Raw genomic sequence first — 20,431 nt, 5'->3', positions numbered from 1 at the left:
GTGGGATTTCATTCTATTATTTGTAGTCTGTTTCTCAGCCTCTACCTTTAAATCACACTCATTTTATTTTTGCATATCATCAAAACACACACTAATTTCCCCAGGTGGGACAGACATTCGCAGGACACAAACACAAGACAAAATGAGCAGGTTTACTTTTTTTTTTTTTATTGATTCGGATAATTATGACCATGCTTACCATGCACAATGTCTAGTCTACATTAGTTACATAACTTACAGATTTAGGTTGACTGTGATATGCTGCTTTGAGACACGGGTTTGAACTGACTTGAATATTTTTTTTTCTCTATTAACCTTTATGTGTGCATCCATATTTGGTTGTCCTTAACTGTAGTCCTTTCTGCATTTATCAAAAGCATCATATTAATCACTGTGGAACAGCAGTTGTTGGTTTTTTTTTCCAATATGCAAAGTATACACCAAATCCTAAGTTTCAAATGCTGCGCTATAGGCCTATCTCATTTTAGACAAGTCACAGCCTCTGTCTTAAAAGGCTTGGTAGTGTCCATAGATAGTAAAGGTTAAGTCACTTTATGTATGACATAAAAATAAATGCATTAGTTGCTGTCATTCGTGGTTACAGGATGAAATGGGTATGTGATGCATTTTAAACAAGGGCACAAGTACAATGGCAAACACACAGCAATCCCAGTGGCCTAGCCGGATGGATGTAGATTACAACAAGCTCGAATGCCCACAATTAGCAACTGACTGTAAAATGTTCAGTACAAAAATGTAGCAACAGAACAGTCCCCCATAAGGCATACTAAAAATCATACAAAGACATCACACAGAAAATGGAAACCGTCAGTCATCACAGCAACAATCATTTGAGGAACAATACAGAAACCTAATGAAGATTCTCCATAGAGGGGAGTGGGTTTCCCTTACAAGATAGCCAGGCTTATAGAAGGAAAAAAAATATGACACTCAACTGCATTTCTATACCTAGACTTTACTGGGAACATGCCTTTTTATTGTTGAGCAAACATCCCAGTGTGTGCACTCGAGCCACACACATCACCAGCATCCTGCATGATGTGCACTTGGTTGCAATCCATATATAAATCTATAAATAAAGCCTCTCAGCTGTCACACACTTAAATAACATTTTCTTCTTCTTCTTACAACAATAAATACATTGTTCTTTTCTTTTTTCTTTTTTCTTTTTTTTTTTTTGGAGTGGTGCAAAGGATCTGCAGGATAAAATATGTGTGCAAGAGTTAAGACTTTTATTTGATTTGTATAACATGTAATACACCTCCCTCTGTGAAATTGTCTATTTTAGGTCATAAGGTAAAGTATCACTGGGAAATAGCCTTTTTGTTATTGGACTGGAGCTCTTATGAATCCATATAGTCCAGCAACAGGCTCCAAATAGGAAATTCACTCTGCAACCAACACAGCGAAACCTCTACATTAAAACTATTTGTCATGATTTTGTTTTGTTTTGTTTTGAAGTGGTGACATTCAAAATAACAGGTTTTGGTCAAGTCTTCTCACTCATCTAGAGTGACAAAGTCCCAGTTAAAGGTACACAAGAATAACGGGAATAATCTCAACTGGCAAGAAATGGGAAAAAAAAAAAAAAAAAAAAAAGTGAAAAAAGCCAACAATCTGCGACCAGACCTCAGAGGGGAAGATGGGTGCGTGACTGCACTTATCTTGACCCTCCACCAAGCATGTGCACTCCTGCTTGCTGTGTTTACCCAAAACAGTTTGAAGAGTCTGTATTATCAATTTCACAGGTCAAAGAGTTCCACTGGATTTCAGTTTGCCGGTCAAATTGATACAACTCCCGTCAAATCAATTACTAAAGCAAGCATGCACAATGTGCAATGTGCTAAACACTGAGAAATAACATTATGTTGAAATAACGTTTCACAGTATTGATGCGTATGCTGCCATGAAGACGAAATAGTCGCACTTTGCCCCACAACACTCTGAATTTCATCTGCTGATCTGAGCACAAAGGCAAAGGAACACAAATGCCACCCTCAATGATCAGAGCAGGCTTTCAGTCAGGGATAAGAAGACCTATGAGGGGAGCTGTGCAGTGGGGAAATAAAAAAAAGTCTCACCAAGCTACTGTAACTTAGCAGTAGTGCTTTTTCCTAAGGTTGTGTAAGATTCAAAACCCTGATATTTGCATTATTTTCTCACAATATTACAGGCATGCCTTCTCTCCCTCTCTCTCTTTAAACATGTGCTCTCAGTTTGCACACACACACACACGCACACACACACACTCACAGAAGTCTTTTGAAGTACCTGATATAACACATTTGTCGCACTAGGATATGATCATCACAAGAATTGTAAGTTGAACACTTATCTTTGAAAACACACGAGTACAGTGGTTCAATGCGATGTGAACAGATTACAGATGCTTCAGTTATATTGCAATTCAAGGTTTACAGTGTTTTGAATGATTAAAATCCAGAGTCGGCGGTTTCTGTCCCGTCTCAAATGAGTCGGCGGAGGAAACCACCGAGACAGACCCGCCTAAGCCTCTTTTAGAAGAAGTGACAAGGCCATCTAGCGCAGTTGTTCTCAGCCTCTATGGCTCAAATTCCATAAATGTACTGTTACGCAACGACACGGGGACACATATTCAAAATGGTGAGCTGGGCCACCTTATAATTGTTGTCTAGTGTCAACCCTAAGGCTGAGAACCACTGTTTAAACCCGAGACAGAGCACAGTGTATATCCTAACGTGAGCATGAGGGACTGACAGACAGAAAGAGAAAGAGAAAGAGAGAGAGAAAGAGAGAGGAGAGAGAGATTAGTGGACTACTGGACGCTAAGTTTATTTGAGGACGGAGAGGACATCTCAATGAGCTTTGAATCCGACATGGGACTGACGACGCCCTCTATCAGGTTCTTGTTGCAGTCGCCTATGCTGGCTTCGGAGGACAATTTGGGGTAGGCGATGTTCCCAGTGAGGTCCAACAGGTCCTCAAGGGCGCGGGTGTTACTCATACCGCCGTGCTGGACTTCATTCACGGGCGAGAACTCTGGGATGGAGATCAGTTCATCCTTAGAAACTGGGCTGAAAAGCAATAAAAGAAGAGACTGCTTGTATTATCCAGGCCTATATCCTCATTACCAGTTGAATGTGATGGCCAAAACAAACAGTATATTCTTGAGAATTGATAGTGGGCATATTCACTGTGGTGATCCAATTTGGAGGCCACACACGCATGGGGGGTTAGGCAGAGTTAAGATGACTACTTCTACTTTTTCAACACTAACAGGTGAGGTGGGATGCTTAGCCCGGGGGTGATGCAGGTTGCCATTGTCAAAAGGTGTGTATATGTATGTACAAATTGTTATATGAAGCTGTGTGTTGTTGACATGTTGATGTTTTTTGGAGCATTTATGATCTTTTGTGGAAGTACAGGTCAGAGTCAAGAACAAATCAAGTATATCTTATCTTATCTTATCTTATCTTAACTTGTCTAAGGTAAGAGTAAGGGTTGGTTAGGTTGGTCCAAATTGAGCAGCAACACCAGCTGATGAGCACGTCCAATGAGCGCATTTAGTATCTGGCCTAAAAGCGACTGAATTCAGCTCCCGATTCACTAGCTCGTGATTTAAGAATGATTTTTCTTTTTTTTTAATGATTCATTCATGATTCATAACCATTTACTCAACATGTGCAAAAGTGTAAGACTATCAATTTTCTTCTGAAATGTGAAAAAAACATACAAAAGAATGATTTAAGCAATACTTAATCTATAAAAAAAGACTAAAAAATGCAACACTTTTGAGATCTAACAATTACTTTTAATTAATTAAATTATTTCAAAGAATTTCTTATCAATTTAGGCCGAACTCAGCTTTAATAGACTGATGCGGTTGAATTTATTGTTGATGCTTCAATGCAATGTACTCCAAGGTGGTGAAACTGTAGCACTAATAGCTTTAATTGCTTACCCAGTCCAGTCTTATAGTTAAACCTGCTGACTTACCTGACCTCCATTGACTGCACCTCATCACAAGATCCGGTGCTCTTCACATCGAGTGGCTCCAGCTTGATGACCGGCGGCGATGGGTGTCCCACTGGCAGGGGCGTCACCGAGGCTCTGGTAACTTCCGTCTCAGACGTTTCCTTAGCCTTTCCCTCAGTTTTCGACGTGCCATGTGCCACTTCCACAGGGGAGCTTTGATGCTTGCTTACCTCTGTGGTAAGTTGGTTACTAGTCTGGGCACTCCCTTGACTATTCATTCCTCCATTCACCATGACACTCTCCTTTTGGTTGACTTTGGCATCTGCTGTATTTGTCAGTTCTTTATTTATTTGGTCATTGGCTTTAGTATTGGCCTGTGCTCTGTCCTGCTTGCTCACATGGGTGTCCGCCTGTTTTTCCTGTGGCTTGAGTGCATGAGCTTTGCCGTCGTTGCCAACTCGGGTGACGTGCTCTTCTTTGACTTGTTTGGCGTCCGGTCCCTTTTCAGGAGCGCTACGTGTCGGAGTCACCTGTTCAGTGTTTTTCTGTACTTGCATAGTCTTCTGATTGTCCATCTGTGCCACCGCTGCTTCTTTCTTCACCGGGGTGCTTCCCTGTTTATTACCCTGGACTGGGACCTGTTCATTTACCTGCAACTCAACTTTTTGGATTGCTTGTTCATTCACCTGATCACTAGTTTGAACATTCATCCTTACTTCCCCTGTGGAGAACAAAAACATCACATTGTACAGAATGCCCCCCTGAGCGCACCACACATCCCATCCAAGGGCATTTTCAAGAACTTCTAATTTTACACACTACTCCCATGGTCCCGTTCTATTTCTACTGAACCTTTTAATACCATATTCTGCAAAAGAGGTGCCCTGTCAGTACTTATAGTAAAGTCCTTGGCCATTGAGTCATAGTGTTCACAATGTTGTATTGGTGTCTATGGTGGTGTTCAATGCATAACCCGAAGGCAAGACAGCATAGCACGTTTTTTTTTGCTATTAAAATATAATTTTGATTACAAATTGAAATGTGGTCATGACATAGACCAAGTGCAAACTTAGATGCATGGTGAAAATAGCCAAAGACTTCAGAGGTAAATTCTTCTGAACAAAATCCTACAAGGAAGACACACTAAAAAAAAGCATTGCCACAACACAGCCATAGTGCCAATAAAATGGAAAAATAACGAGGGCTGCCACTAATCAACATCTTCCATGGAGCAACAGCTATTAATAAGTAGGGTTACACACCAGCATGCTGAAATAAGGAAAAAAAAACTCATTCCATCATACAGATTCTTTGCATTATTATAATTACAAGGCATAGGGACGGTGGGTGGAGCAAGTAGCAACAGTAAGAGATGCTAAGGCATTTGGAGGGCAACTGAATAACGTACTGTACCTGGTGGTGAGACAGACTTGGTCTCCACCTGCTCCTCCTTCTGATTCAATGCAGAACAGAGACGACCGAGTCAAAAGAGTTGCGGTAATCAGGACACAAAACCAAAGTATCACCATCAATAGAATTTAATTATGACAAATAATAATTACAAAATGACATGACTTAACAAATTAAAGTTACAATCAAGAATCCCACAATCGTTTAGAAAAAGCGGGCACGTAAAAGTGACCCGCTGGAGGCAGAGCAGAGCTACGAGAACAGCAGGTTGTCTCTTACAGTACCTTCACGTCAGCTTCGTTCTTCCTCGTTCTCTTCATGATCTCTTCAATTCTCTGTAAAAAAAAAAAAAAATAGATCAACATTTGCACACTGATGGATCTTATCAGATACAGGTGGTAGCTGAGGCGAACATGTTTTGAAAAGACATCTGGTATCTGCACTGCAAAAACGCAAAATCTTACCAAGATTATTTGTCTTATTTCAAGTCAAAAATGTCTTATTTCAAGTCAAAATATCTCATTACACTTAAAATAAGACATGATCACCTCAGAAGTAAATTGTTTTTAGACAATTTTCACTTGTTTCAAGTGAAAATTAACCTGAAACAAGTGAACATTTGCTTGTTTCATTGGCAAAATTTGCCAGTGGAAAAAGTGAAAATTCACTTGAAATAAGTGAAAATTAGCCAGAAACAAGAAACAAATTTTGCCAATGAAACAAGCAAATTTTCACTTGAAACAAGAGACAATTGTCCAAAAACAATTTACTTCTGAGGTGATCATGTCTTATTTTAAGTGTAATGAGATATTTTGACGAGGAATAAGACATTTTGGACTTGAAATAAGACAAATAATCTTGGTAAGATTTTGAGTTTTTGCAGTGTGTTCAACAACGAATGAATAATAGTTGCATTCTCAATTCTAAATTTTGTTTAAGTTGCCGTTAAAGTTGAAAACCTTCTTCCTCAGTTGCCTCTCCTCCTCCTCGTGCTGCTTCTGTAGCTCTCTGTCTTGACGCTGGCGCTCTGCGTCCTCTTGAGCCTGAACCTTGGCTTTTTCTTTCTGTTGGGATCAAGGGAATTGGTTCACAATTCCAAACTGTTTTTCATGCCATGTTACACGTGAGCTGATTTTATTTTTAACAGGCCATTAGGGCTGGTCGATATGGAGAAAATCAAAAACCACAATATCTTGGATTGAGTGGCTCCATATTGATATTGTGATGATATTGTATTGAATGACAATCAGTGCTTTCATAAAGAAAAGATTTTTAAAAAAAACAAATGTTCAGAAAGTTGCCTCTTCTCATTGTGGTGCAGCCTTTAAAACCATATCAAAACATTACCATATCCACAATTCCAGACAATATCAAGTCTCCAATCACGGTATTGATACAACACTGATATGCTGCTAAGTTATACTGGCCATCAGCGTATAGTTAAAAAAAATCTAATACCACATCATGTAATTAGTGACTGCCTGGCCCCTTGATAATGACCCCTGACCTCTTTGTCCACCTGGGTCTGCAGTTCCTTCTCCTGCTCCTCCTGCTTTCGTTTTTCCTCTTCTTTCTTCAGCCTGGGAGCATCTTCTTCTTTCTTCTTCCCCTCCTTCACGTGCTCCGTCTTCGCCTCCTGCTTCGGCTGCTCCGGTGCTGGCTGCTTTTTGAGCTGCTCTGCCTTCAGCCTGATTGGCAGATGCATGCGCTCATTAATTGAAGCCCATACGAACTTGTAGGCACGTATCACACAACTCTGTGTAACGCGCTATGTATTTGGTTCATTCATTCGTGTCATTCATCGCCTCCTCACCTTTCTTCCTCCTCGTGTTCTCGTTTCTTCTCCTCCAGTTCTTTCTGTGCCCGGGCGTGACGCCTCCGCTCTGCCAGCAACCTGGTAGCCTCCTCTGCATTTGTTGTGCCGGCTGCCTGCTTTCCTGTGGGTGTGCATGGGGCCGATTCTGTCGCATATTGAAACAAAGAAAGAAAGACCGGTTTAATAATGAATAAAAATGTATTAAAACAAAATGTATTAAGCATTTCTATAAAGTCCACCTTTTCTTTTGTCAGCATCCTGGTCATTGCTTTTGATCTTCTTTTCTAAGGTATCCACTTTTGGAGACCCTGGATCCTTTTTGTCAGGGGAATCATTCCTTTCAGGTGTCTCACTCCTAAGGTGCTTATCACAACTTTCAGCCTTTGTTGGCCTGTTTTTGGCGATTTCATTGTTGACTAAATTCTTCTCGGTGGATTTCTCGACGTGTAAATATGGACCAGGGCTGTCGATGTCACAGTTCTTTTTCACAGCAGTCTCAGTTTTGGATTCTTCACCGTGTTTTTCCACCGTCTTGTCCTGTACCTTCTTGCTGTCGTCAGGGTTTGGACGATGTCTTGTAGGAGAGGAATGGTACTGGTGTCCATTGCTAGGAGAGTGGGAACGCATCTTGGATGTCAGCCTGTAATCACATAGCAATTATTAGCTTTTTGTGTCTTTTTTCTGTCTATACAACACACAAAACTAAATGAAGTTGCTGGGTAGCACTTTTCAGCAGGGGTGTGTGGTCCATTAAAGGGCACCGCCCCTCCTGCAAGTCCAATTGTGAAGTACATATTTTAATGATTGTTCCTGTTAAATTGTTCCTGTTATTGTGTTGTTTATGTCTATAAATTTCAGTTTTTACTCTCAAATGAATCCTAAATTGTGAAGAAACACAAAAAGCCTTGCCTACAATATTTGTTTGTCTGCTGAGGGATATACTTTTCCCCACAACTGTATGTAATATGTTATGCTTTTCCTGGTGGACCCTGATTGGCTGACGCTGCACATTGAAAACAACTCGATCAGGAGCAGAAAACTGTACACCCAAGCAACGTTGCCAGACTGGGCGATTTTCTGCCCAGGTGATCATTAACACCACTATATACTAGGACTGCAGGATCATCATACGGGTCTAGCATAATTCTTGATATTATCATTGCAATTATGATTTTGATTTTAATAGAACAGCTATTAGGCTAAATACATATTTTGAGTGATAACAATGCTTATTTTTCAGAACATACCATAATTCTGATGGTATCAACTTTACCTTGAATTATGTAACTGTAGCAACTGAGCACACCTACATCTCACATCTGCCATTTCTACCCTAAAATATTTTAAGTATTTATACTGTGTAGTTTAGAGTTTATTATAGATCCAAGACCAAACTGACAGAAGGGTGGGATTGAGATGAACGCTCATGATGATGATGATGATGCTGATGAATGTCCAGAGTCCTTTGTTAAGGTTGCGGTTCTGTGATGATAACTGTAAAGTGAAAGGAGTTCCCTAAGTCGCCACCAAAAGCTACTTTTTTTCACCTTTAACAAACCGCTAGCTGAGCCACCAGCCACCAGCATGGCCAAAACACACAGCGCTACCTAGGGCTGTAGCTCCACCTAGTGGAAAAGTCGCGCCACACCTCTGCTTTTTAGAGTTCCAAAAAGAGCAGAAAACGACCATTAGACAATTCAATTCTATTCACTATTCAGATATTAAAGGCTGTAGTGAAGATTTGCACGAAAAATGGTGTAAATATAGCTCTTTTCCACCCAGGATACGACTACCTGGTTCATGATGGGCAAGGTGTGTGGAGTAATTTTGTTGTCATTTTTTTGCCCTTTTTGAAACTCTAAGAAGCACTACCCATCAATTTCAGATGTTTTGGAGAAGTCTGCCTCAAAGTTATTTCCTTGTGTTTTGAATGGACAAAGGCATTTCAACTGGCATGTGGGTGAGCAGACAATGACAACATTTTGGGGTATGAAGTATGAACTATTCCTTTAAGGCCTTTGTTTAAGGTTGCTGCATAAAAGGAATGACATTTCAAGATATTGCTTTGGAAATACTCAACAGCAGACAAATGATCTCACTTGGAGGTAGGAGGAGAAGCCAAATACTTGGTTACGCTCGCAGGGGATTCTGCTCTTCTCACAGGGGACCCAAAACCAGGAGAATCAGTCCTCCTATCTCTGCGCAGTCGCTCTCTCTGAAAAGAAAAGAAAAGAAAAAAAAACACAGGAGAACATGTCAGTGTTAAGAATAAAATAAAGATCTGAGATGGATTTGAATGGTCATCTTGCACCTTGTATTTAATATGTTACGCAATCCCCCCCCCCATGTGCAATAAAATGCTTAAGTCCTGGCAGAAGTTATGTAAGAATGTAGGACAGAAAAGCCTGACCTTAGGGGTGTTGGGAGTGGACTGAGAGCCTCCCTGAACTCCTGCTCTGTTGTGATCAGCTGGGTTCAGTGTGCCCCGAAATGGTGACCTGTGAGGGCTGCAGGGGGCTGTGTGACGACAAACATCGTGCATTTCAGGATTAAACGATGAAGAACAACAAGTGAGAGAGGGATACGGTACAGTGGACGGGCCTGGGCAGTGTGTGCTGCACTCAGCTGTAGCTTACAGACTCTGGTTTGCAGTCAGTCAGTCGGCCAGAACACACAGACAGCTCAAGACTGAGACAAATCACAAATCCTCATATGGCAACCTACTGCATTTGAAACCACAATCTTCAATTCACTTGGCCATGTTAATGCTAAATAGCTCAGTTATGTCAAATCACAAGCCATGGAGGGCACAGTGTATGAAAGTTTTCATTCCAACAAAAGACTACAACAGAGCACATTTTGAAAGCTTTTAATCTTGATAGTAATTGTCAGGATAATTGAATTTAATACAGAATCAGACCACTAAAATAAGTCATTATCAGATAATTCAGATCAAGATAATGCAAGAGCAAAATTTCAGAATTTATAGTGTTTTTTAACTTTTGCAATACTGTTAAGCAATAACATTGGCCGACAATTTCTTTCAGCATCAGCTCTTTGAGTAGGTGACAATACTAACTAGCAACTGGCACTTGGCTACCCAGCCTACATTTGTCCTATCTGATCAAAATTTCAACATCTAGAGCTGCTGTAACCTTAGTAAGACAGACAACTCATACTGTGCAACCTGACTCCACCATCCAGATGCATTAACTAACTGTTTATTACTGCAAAACAGTCCCAGCATATAGATTTAATCATCCTCTATCTGTTGAACAAATAATATGTTTGGCCAAAAAAGACGTTTAATGAACTACATCTAGGAGTCTGGATGTTGCTTTCAGCCTCTATCTGCACACTTACAAAACACAGATAAGTACAGAGCGAAGATAAAAATTTCTCTTTCATTTGCAAAAAAAAACAAACAAAAAAAAAAACATCTTTCCTTTCTCTGCTTGCTGCTTTCATTCATGGGCCATTTTAGTCAAGGCTCAAAAGAGCATTTAAGGTGCAGAGGATGATTTCCCCACAAATCCTCGCCGGTTACATAACAATTCTGTGAGAATGCCACTCCAGTAGGATCAAGATTAACCCGATTTTTGGCATAAAATCTCTCCTCATTTCTGGCTTTTAAGATATCTAAAAAGTAAGCATAAACATTATATGATCATTTCTTGGAGAAAAAAAAAAAGGTAAATACAATTAAAGAATCAAAATGTTCAGAGCCATTCAACTACTTAGCTACTGAAAAACACAAAAGCATATTAAAGACAAATGGGAGTATTTAAACTTGATTGAGTCTGTTTAAATATAAGATTGGCTTATCAAATCAAAATCTTAATTTTAAAGATCAGAATTTCCCTCATCAGTTTTGAAAGGTCCAATTTTCAGACTTAATCCAATCTGATCATTGTTACGCTTTCAGTTCAGAGCAGAAAAACTGGGTCCAGAGGGCGATTTCACCTACCAGCACACCTCCAGACACACGGGACGAACTAATCAGTGAAATCTCCTGAACCTTTGGCCCTCCATGACACATGCTTGAAGATGTGTAATGTAGATTATTGAAAATGTTGAGTTTCAAATGGCAAAGCTTTCTTTTATTTATTTATTTTTTGACTAACTGTAGCTTTAAAATTAAGGTCTGCTTCATTTTTGTATTTACAAAGATTACTGATGTCAAACTAAAAACAGAAACAAAGGAAATATTTGGGTATTGATTTTGCAGCGCTCGCCGTGGAAATGCTGACAAACGGAGTGCACTCCCGAGCCTTGGCATCCGCTGTCATGAAGCGATCAGTGTGATTGCTTTAGCATGCAGGCAGATAGGAGAGGGTGTGGTGGCGCCACAACAGGTCAGAGTCCAGTCATGTAGTTTTGTTAAAGATTAATCATCAATGCCTCAGACCAGTCGCATGTTTGCATGTACCTTACTGACTGCCAAACACACACGGTAGGTCAGAGTCTGTATGCTAGGCTGTGGTGTGATGCAAAGACACGAATGCCAGGTTACGTGAAACTATACAAACACAAAGATCTCCAGGATCCTAGTCGTACCATGTGCATTGTTCTCTCCTTGCCACACACAACACATTACACACTCCACAGCAACTGAAAATAAACACGGACCTAACACAGGCTCACAATCACAGAAGCCAAGGCCATGAACACAGAAGACATACTACAACTTCAACAACAACAACAACAACAACAAAAAACATTATTTGTATCTTTGAGAAATAACTGTCATGCCGTCACTGCATCAGTGATGTGTTACCATCGATTAAGAGTTATCTCAGTGGGATGGGATGTCGTGTGTTTTAGTGACCAGATTTCCACAGCATAGGTTAGGATGAGTCTCCAAAACTGTCTGCTCCGGGGACCTACAGTCAGCACCACGTAGTTCCTTTGAAAACCTTGTCTCAAAATTAGACTTACAAACCAGGAAAAGTAATATTGTCTCATTTCATCCCGGATAATTTGTTCCAAGTCGCTTTGAGCGAATGTCATTTTGCCTCGTTGCAATCACTGACACCGAGAGATGAGAATAATGACCTGAATGTAAGTGGTGACAGCAAATCCCCGGGGCAACTAATCCTGGAGGTTAATTTCTGCTAAAATTACACGGAGGAGTGCACAATGAAAGTGAAAATGCCTTGCCAAAAAGAAAATACATCGCATTAAATGGCAGTGCTGGGGAATTCATGGAGGAGCTGGGCGGTGGGAACTTTGACTGGATGTAAAACAAAGAGTGCAAAGCAAGGAAAGGAAATATCATCCCACCAACAAAATTCAGGCTATGAATTAGCTGGCGCCTGTGTATTTCCTTATTGTCCTCTTTTCCTTGCATGGTGGTCCGCGTGCAATGTCATACAGCAGAGTTTGCCTCTATAAGAAAGCAAAAAATGAGTGCCCCTTCAGGACATCAGGATGGTGTGTAGATGATATGGCTTTGCCTAAATATTAACTGAAATTATAATAACACCAATATTTCTGGGTAAATGTAGTTTATTTACTATAGAGATGCACGTCATAGCCATGCTGTTGGCTCCTGAAGGTATTAGAGTGACATCTGCAGGTTAATTGATGGCCATGAACTTCTGCCTCCACGGTATATTTCTCTCTCTCTCACTGCCTTTCTTGGTTGAATACAACTAAAAAAAACGTGCTACCACATAAACTCACATACACAGCAGCACACAAACTGAAGCTATATTGATTACTGTACATATACAGGGATATATTACCACTTGCACATCAAGAGAATCATCAAAAGTTGAACAGTGGAGCAGCTTGCTCCACCCACACACAGTTAACTTGTTTCATTCAATCTGCATGCAATATGGTGAACACACATTTGTCTTTGGTTGGAGCTGAAATATCAGCCCAGCCAAAGACAAACGAACACACACCGATGGTAACTGTGGGATGAACAAGAGGGGAGATATTGGGACGCAACATATCGGGGGGGGGGGGGGGGGGGGGGCACTTCACTTTACCAGATTCGCTGGCAGCAGGAAGGGGGGAGGCAATGCCATGGGAAAAGGCGGAGGCAGCAGAGAAAGGGAGTGGGGCATTCTCACTGTCACCTATAGGCAGCGGGCGGAGCAGAGCAGAGCAGAGCAGACAGAGCAGAGCGTTATATACAGTTTACCTGGGGATTTCTCATCCAAGTGTGTCGGCTCAGGGATGGAGTTCACATACCAGCACCGATGTACTGATGTAAACCGTCCCTTGATGTTATTTTTAACCCTCCTGTTACCGTCATGTCTCAAACATCTTATATCAGTCAGAGTCATTTTGACCTCAGTAATGTAAACCTCCAGAAAATGATTATAATAAAAATTGTTACCCAGGTTTTCCCTCCTAAATGTCAGATTAACTCTCAGTGGCTCTGGCGCTGCTACAGGTGTGGTTATGTTAGCTGAGGGCCCTAAAGCAGAGTTTTTTTATGATTACAAATGGCATGTTATAGTTCCTCAGTGTCATTCAGAACAACTAAAGCAAAAACACTGGTATTTCTAATATGTTTTATACAGGTAAAACATCCAGAGGTCAAACCAGCCCCAAAGAAACACCGATGGGTACAAAATACGTCCAGGACACTGAAAACAAATCATCATGTTAATTTTATGTTTGGTCACACGTTTGGAAAAGTAATTAAACATGATACAAACAAAAACATTGTGAATTATGTATTTAGAGACTTTAAACATTGAATTGGGTCAAACTGCCCCCACAGGTAGTAGGAGGGTTAAGATAAGAACTGGTTAAAGAGAGGACAGTTAGAAACATGAAATGTGCCCCTAATTTAATGGTTGAGTTAACATGGCTCTCATTGTCCCATCTCACTGCTAAATATGTTTTTGCCAGTCTGAACAATCATCATCTTTGCAGTTTCAATAACAGAAGCTTTGATAATATACTTGTTTTTTTTGCCTTACGATGATGATTGATGATTGATTTTGTTGAGGATTGAGTTCATATCTGGTCTGAGGGTTTACATCACTACATACTTGTGTGGATATGTAACTGCATCCCTTCTCAAGAAAAGGCACTTATCTGTGCCCATGCATACCTCAGCAGCCAGGCTGTAGGCAATGAACAGGCCAAGAGAAAGGCTCTCTTAAGACACACGCACACAAACACACACACACACACACACACACACACACACACACAAACACACACGCACACACAGAAACCCACACCTACCATACACATCCACACACATGCACCCACACTCACTGTTTTTCTGCTGGCATCAAACAGCAACATAGCAAAATGCAATCCTTCTGAAGAGGAAAAAAACAACTCTTGTTACATATCCTGCTGCTGCTGCCCAGTTTCTCATCACCCACGTGTCACACACATCATGTCTCCATCCGTGCACTTCATCATTCACATTTGCCTGCACCTCCTCTCTGTTTACATCAACAAAATGTGCTCTTGCCTGCTCCGGCCGTGCAGCCTCTGCTCCAGCGTTTGGTCCTCTGCTCCAGCTGAAGGCTGCGCTCCAGAGAGCGTTTCATCAGGGCCTCCAGGCGCTCCTGCACAACACGACACAACACAATGTTTAAATCACTGCCATTCCCTTTTACTGAAGCCCGCTGGGACTGCTGGATGCACTGTAATGAAATTATTGAAACCATGACAAAAACAGCAATGTCAGTCACACTCCTTTATCGAAAAAAATTTGTTTAAGCATTAATGAGTAAAAAGAAACCTGATGTATTTGAAATATTTATTGGCTACATTAGGATAAAAACACTGAGTTGCAAGTGAAACCTGTAGCCTTCATGTGAAAACAAAGCACCTAAACCAAATACTACTTTCAAATCAGAGGAGCTGTATGAAAAGTTCTGCTGTAGCAACAAATACAGTGGTGTGATGATATGTGCTCATTTTGATTGACAGACTTGTACGCATGACTGACACTTTAAGTGTTTCACTATTTAAACAAACAGGGTGAGGCTACATTAGAATAACAACACTGAGTTACAAAGCTGTGTTGACACCAATGCTAAAAACACTAGTATTAGTATCGATTTCAAAATTTTGGCAATGACTTGTTATCAAAATATCGATTCTTGTTTCATCTGAGATGCTGTCACCTCACTGCTGGTTGTGTTTACTGAGAGTTTGTAATTCAATTTAAACTTCTCTGTTCAGTATTGTATGACCTTTTAGAAAACTACTTTTGGTATTTTTAGGTACAACAGGTTCAGCTCCAGATGCACACAAATTAGACAGAGCCAGCCTGTGTGCATGTCTCTAAATCTCTAAAGTAATTCTTGATTCTAACTACAACATGGGAAACTGAACTGACTCTCTCCTCCTCCAGCTGCTGCCTCCTCTTCTCCTCCACAGCGGCTCTGCGGAGCTCCTCCTTCTGCCTCTGCTCCTCCAGCCGTCTGAAACGCTCCTCCACCGTGCGTTCATACTGCAGCCGAGCTCGCCGCTCCTTCTCCCTGATCAGCTGCTCTCTTGCCGCTGAAAGGACAATGAAATTTTTTATTTTTTTTTTTAGTTATAGGAAGTATGATGTTCAAACTAGATATATGAACATAAACTAGTGTCTAACTACAAATATTTAACTTGACGTTTGGCCATTTTTCAATAAATTTTAATCTGTACATAATGTTTTTGAGGATATTTGTGGTTTGATAATGTTTGTTAGTAATGTGGAGAAAGATAAATGTATTGTAACGGGACACTCAACAAACTCTCACAATTGCATTACCTTATGTGTGTTACAGTCACTTTGGTTTTGAATTTCAGTCTATACTCAGGATATCACAATGACACAAATCCCTCTCATCCAGACTGGTAAATCCCGTTGCTGCAGCATTACAGTAACACAGTAACAGGGAGACCTAGTCTACTAATGTGACATTCTCCGAAGTGACAGAGCTTACCTTATCAGGAAACTAGTGAACTTGAAATAAACACTCTAGTAGCTAGTGCAACGCTTCCTTAAGCAACTGTAGGGAAATATCTAACAGAAACAATTTTCCATGGCGACTGCACTGCAAATACTCTCAGCTGGAGCAGAAGCTTACAGCTGGCCTATAAAGGTTACTAGCACCTTGCATGTCTAACATTTCAGACATGCACAGTTCAAAAAGGACCTGAGGAAAATTGCTAAAGCCTCTTACAGATTTCAGCACATGTAAGGTGCAGGGACAAAAAGCTCAGGTGAATGTTAAACTTCAAACAAAGCCTCGATGAGTTCAAAAAGTCAGCCTCTCGTGTCGTGTAAATGTGCCCGAACGAAAACTAGGACATCGCATTACCCAGGCTTCTCTCCCTCTCCTCGCGTCTCTCTTTGGCTAGACGCATCCTGTCATCCGTCTTCATGTAGCCTTCCACATCTGAGAGATACAGAGGGATGTGAGAGGCTTTAAAAAAAAAAAAAAAAAAGGGAGTGCCACTGACAGCAGAGAGAAGAGAGCATGCAGCAAAAGCAGCGGTATGAGGATGGAAGCTTACAGCCAGACTTACATGGTTTACCTGCATGGGTGTTACTGACGCTACTTGGCATGTGTAAAGGGGACGGATGCCCATTTATCTGTGGCTTCTTCTCTGTGCTGGATGGAGCTGACATCACCAAATGTAAAAGAGAGAGAAAGGGAGAGAGATAGAGAGAGAGAGAGAGAGCACACTCAGCTTGATCTGAGGAGGCATGACATCAGCACCACAGCGCTCATCTGCAGTGTCGCGTTGCTACCAGCAGAGGGAGCCAGTTGCATGTCTTCTGCTCTGCGTGAGGCTGCGCTTCATCAAGGTTGAAAGCACTGTGTTGCAAAATGCCAAGTAGTTCATGCCAAGGACAAACTGCAGCAATATGCAGAGGAACAGAGGGAACTGCCCTTGGTATGATAGCCACAGGAAGTAGCTGAATGTCTCTTTTTTATTATTATTACTATTGCTGTGCCTCCGTTACGGGCCCTGCAGCTGTAACCGGAGCTGTATGGCATAGCAGGCCTGACTCATACGTTCTTTCACCAAAATGATACCATATTATGCATACTATAACATGGATCCGATATGTATGCAATGACCTACATCACTGCATAGTAAGTGCTTCTCGTCCAGTTTAAGCCACCGTGAGGGAGTGTGTGTGAAAGAGTGAGCAATGAGGCACAAGCTGGAGAGGATTACTCACTAGTTTTTCCTGCAGATGCTACTCGGGCTGGAGATCGGTGACCGTTGCTGGGAGATCTCTTGTCAGGAAGTAAGCTGAGTGACGGCTGTGCCGCGCCTTCACCTAACACAGAAGAGAGAAGAGTAGATGGAGTAATCCCCTGTTCTCACATCAGTATCACCAGTCACAGCAGTTGTTAATGATGTGTAAAGGGTTCATTTTGTTGCAGTGTTCAGCAAAATTAGTTGTGTGTGAATATGTGCCATTCATACATGTAACTTACACAGATCACATATCACTGTGCAAAAATCTGTAATGAACAAAAACCTACCAACCTGATCTAAAGAAAATATGCATACAAGTCACCCTCAGTCATGCACCATGTATAGGCCCAACAAGAAAACAGAAGAAATAAGAGAAACATATATTCTGTTTATTTAACTTGGAAACGGCCTCTCGCCTGCCATGTGAGCCAAAAACGATAAAGTTACATTCCACAAATCCCTTGGATCAATTTGTGCTTTGTAGGCTAAACTGGCAAGAAAAACTCTGCTGCCTCACTTCTCCTGAGGTGAAATACTCTCTTTGCAGTCTGAACGTCCACAGTGCCTTGAAACCTGGCAGACCGGGCTGACTCCCTCTCTTACCGTTCACGGATGTCAGACACGAGAGCGAGACAATTCAAGTTGCTGCTAAATGTTTATGAGCAACAGACTTACAGTTATTTCTTAAGAAAACAGAAATCAACAACAAAAACCACTTTTCAATGTGTTTAACTTGTTGTTTTCTGCAGTGGTTATATTTCAGTCATCGCTTCAATTCCCACTTATAGGTACTTCATGTACACACACACACACACACACACACACACACACACACACACACACACACATATATATATATATATATATACAGGGGTGCGGTATATGGGGGAAAAGTTAGGAAAATTCCAAGGGCCCTTGCCTGACAGGGGCCCCAAAAAATAGTTAAAAACTAATATAAATCGCCAGGCACCGCCAGGAATTTATATATATATATGTATACACAAAAAGTCCTGGCGGTGCCCCTGTATATATATATATATATATATATATATATATATATATATATATATATAGCAGAGAAGGTACAAATTACATGAAGTACCTATGTCATCTAATTGAAAAAATGCTGACTCTGAGATAAATATTAACAGTTTTGAACCAAAGATGCAAACATGTGTTCAAATAAACACCAAAATCATGAAGGACAACAACCCATGTTGACAGAAGTTCTACAGTATGCCACAAGCTTTGAGGGATTACCACTTAAAAAAAAAAAAAACACTCACTTACTTTACATTATTTCTATGTTCTAAGCCTGTTCAGTCAACATCTGTGAACATAAACTCCAACACTGCAGTGCACAGGCAGGATGCTCCCTTAGAGATTATGAATGCTCCACTAACAAAGAACTGAGTATTGATTTTGTCAACTAGTGCAATATTTGTCAGAGCTTTATTTAATACTAATTATGGCACAAACATGTGCATGGCTATCCCTTGAAAATGACGCATCTCCAGACACAATCACCTGCGTATTTTCCGGTTTATTCTCAGCTGTCAGCAGGGGTGAGACAAAAACCTCCCCTCTTGTTTCCAGGTCCACTAACACAAACTTAACCACTGCTGTCTGGTGGAATCACCGGTTAACACTCAGTGATATTTGCCCTCAAGTCATCATGAGCTCCTTTGAAGAGGTTGGGGACAGGAGAGACTAACACAAAGTCAAAGCCAGTGCTCAGTGGTGGAGGTTCATCTTCCTCTGGTGAAGCATCTCTGTCCTGATGGGAGTGGTCTGCACACACACACACACACACACACACACACACACACACACACACACACACACACACACACACACACACACACACACACACACACACACAGTGTCCCTGTCCACAGGGCACAAGTGATCACAGAATGGTTTGATGAGCAAAAAAAGTTATGTAATCCACTGGCACTGAGCCACAGCCCTCTCAGTCCAATTTAGTCTCAGTACCTCAACCCATTTGAAGGTTGTTTTTTTTTGTGCGTGTGTGTGTGTGTGTGTGTGAGTGTGTATGTGTGTGGCGTCATCAGCAATAACGACAACAAAAGCATTTTGCTTCAGAGTGACTCTGAGCTCTCTCTCAGAAAATGTTAATCACCCCATGAGCTACAGGCCACGGATGCAGACAGAAACACCGGAGGCCTCAGGCTGTACAGTTTTTCTTTTACTCACTTTCATTCGCACTACTAATAACCAAATGTCACTGTGTTGAATTTAATAAAACGAATCTGTCCTTCTGCCTTTTAGACAATCATATGGGCCTGAGCATCCCGTGAAAACAATAGCAGCGAATGGGAAAAAACAAAACAATTGTGCAACATCATGCACATAAAGCCGTGTAAATGGCAGTTGCGTCATTAAGCGCAGCACAAAGACAACACTGCGCCCAAACAGCATCAACCGCAGCCTTGCGATGCTTGCAGCGGGCTTACCTGTCAGCGCACCGGGCGTTGAATGCACCGTCTTCGCCATACGGTCGCTGTCAGCGGCGGAGTCCAGCAAATGTATGAGAGTACAGCCGACCACAGCACTCTGCGGTGACGCGATGCCGAGCCCGACGCCTGTGTCCGTCCGTGTCCGCCCGCCGCTCCCCCGGCGATGTGCGCACCCCTTTGCTTTTGCACGGCCAAGTCCACTGAGGGCAAAAGGCACCGCTCAGCTCGATACTTTGAAGGTCATTTTGGACGCCAGATGACCCGTCGTGCGCCAGAGGTGGATGGATGGCTGGGTGGATGGATGGGTGGAGGAGGAGAAGGAGGAGGAGGAGAGACGGAGCTCCTCTGGGATGATGTGTAGAGGATGCGCACAGTGAAAGGCTTTACCCTGCGACCGCACCGCGCACCGTCCTGTAGGCCCGCCCCGAGTCATACAGTCACACGCACATCGATGTTTATTTTAAAAGCTGATCTATCACGTCCTCAACCACACCGACCCGAGCCTGACTATTGCTATGTCACTTTTCCGAGTAAATACAATTTCAGTATATCACACATT

At 41.6% G+C, this 20,431-nt stretch overlaps 1 protein-coding gene across 3 annotated transcripts; it reads right to left on the bottom strand.

Annotated features, from left to right (window-relative positions):
• Nucleotides 1-147: 147 nt before the first annotated feature.
• map7d2a (MAP7 domain containing 2a) lies at nt 148-20,222 on the bottom strand. 3 transcript variants are annotated; one of them, XM_030069292.1, is made up of 16 exons: nt 19,870-20,222; nt 17,370-17,471; nt 16,706-16,801; nt 16,498-16,575; nt 15,531-15,694; nt 14,655-14,751; nt 9,612-9,718; nt 9,301-9,416; nt 7,441-7,841; nt 7,199-7,346; nt 6,893-7,073; nt 6,345-6,449; nt 5,670-5,720; nt 5,389-5,428; nt 3,997-4,696; nt 148-3,074 (listed from the first exon to the last, which is right to left on the bottom strand). In XM_030069292.1, exons 1-16 carry the CDS (start codon nt 19,907-19,909, stop codon nt 2,816-2,818), a joined length of 2,685 nt encoding a protein of 894 aa, XP_029925152.1. In that variant the 5' UTR covers nt 19,910-20,222; the 3' UTR covers nt 148-2,815. The 3 variants fall into 3 exon arrangements, with proteins under 3 accessions (XP_029925152.1, XP_029925153.1, XP_029925155.1); XM_030069293.1 differs by having other exon boundaries at nt 5,389-5,425; XM_030069295.1 differs by having other exon boundaries at nt 16,715-16,801.
• Between the last annotated feature and the right edge of the window lie 209 nt (nt 20,223-20,431).

This window comes from Myripristis murdjan, chromosome 14 (assembly GCF_902150065.1).
Source record: "Myripristis murdjan chromosome 14, fMyrMur1.1, whole genome shotgun sequence".
NCBI lineage: Eukaryota > Metazoa > Chordata > Actinopteri > Holocentriformes > Holocentridae > Myripristis > Myripristis murdjan.
The sequence above is the reverse complement of the archived record's forward strand: the minus strand, read 5'-3'. Positions and strand labels throughout refer to the sequence as shown.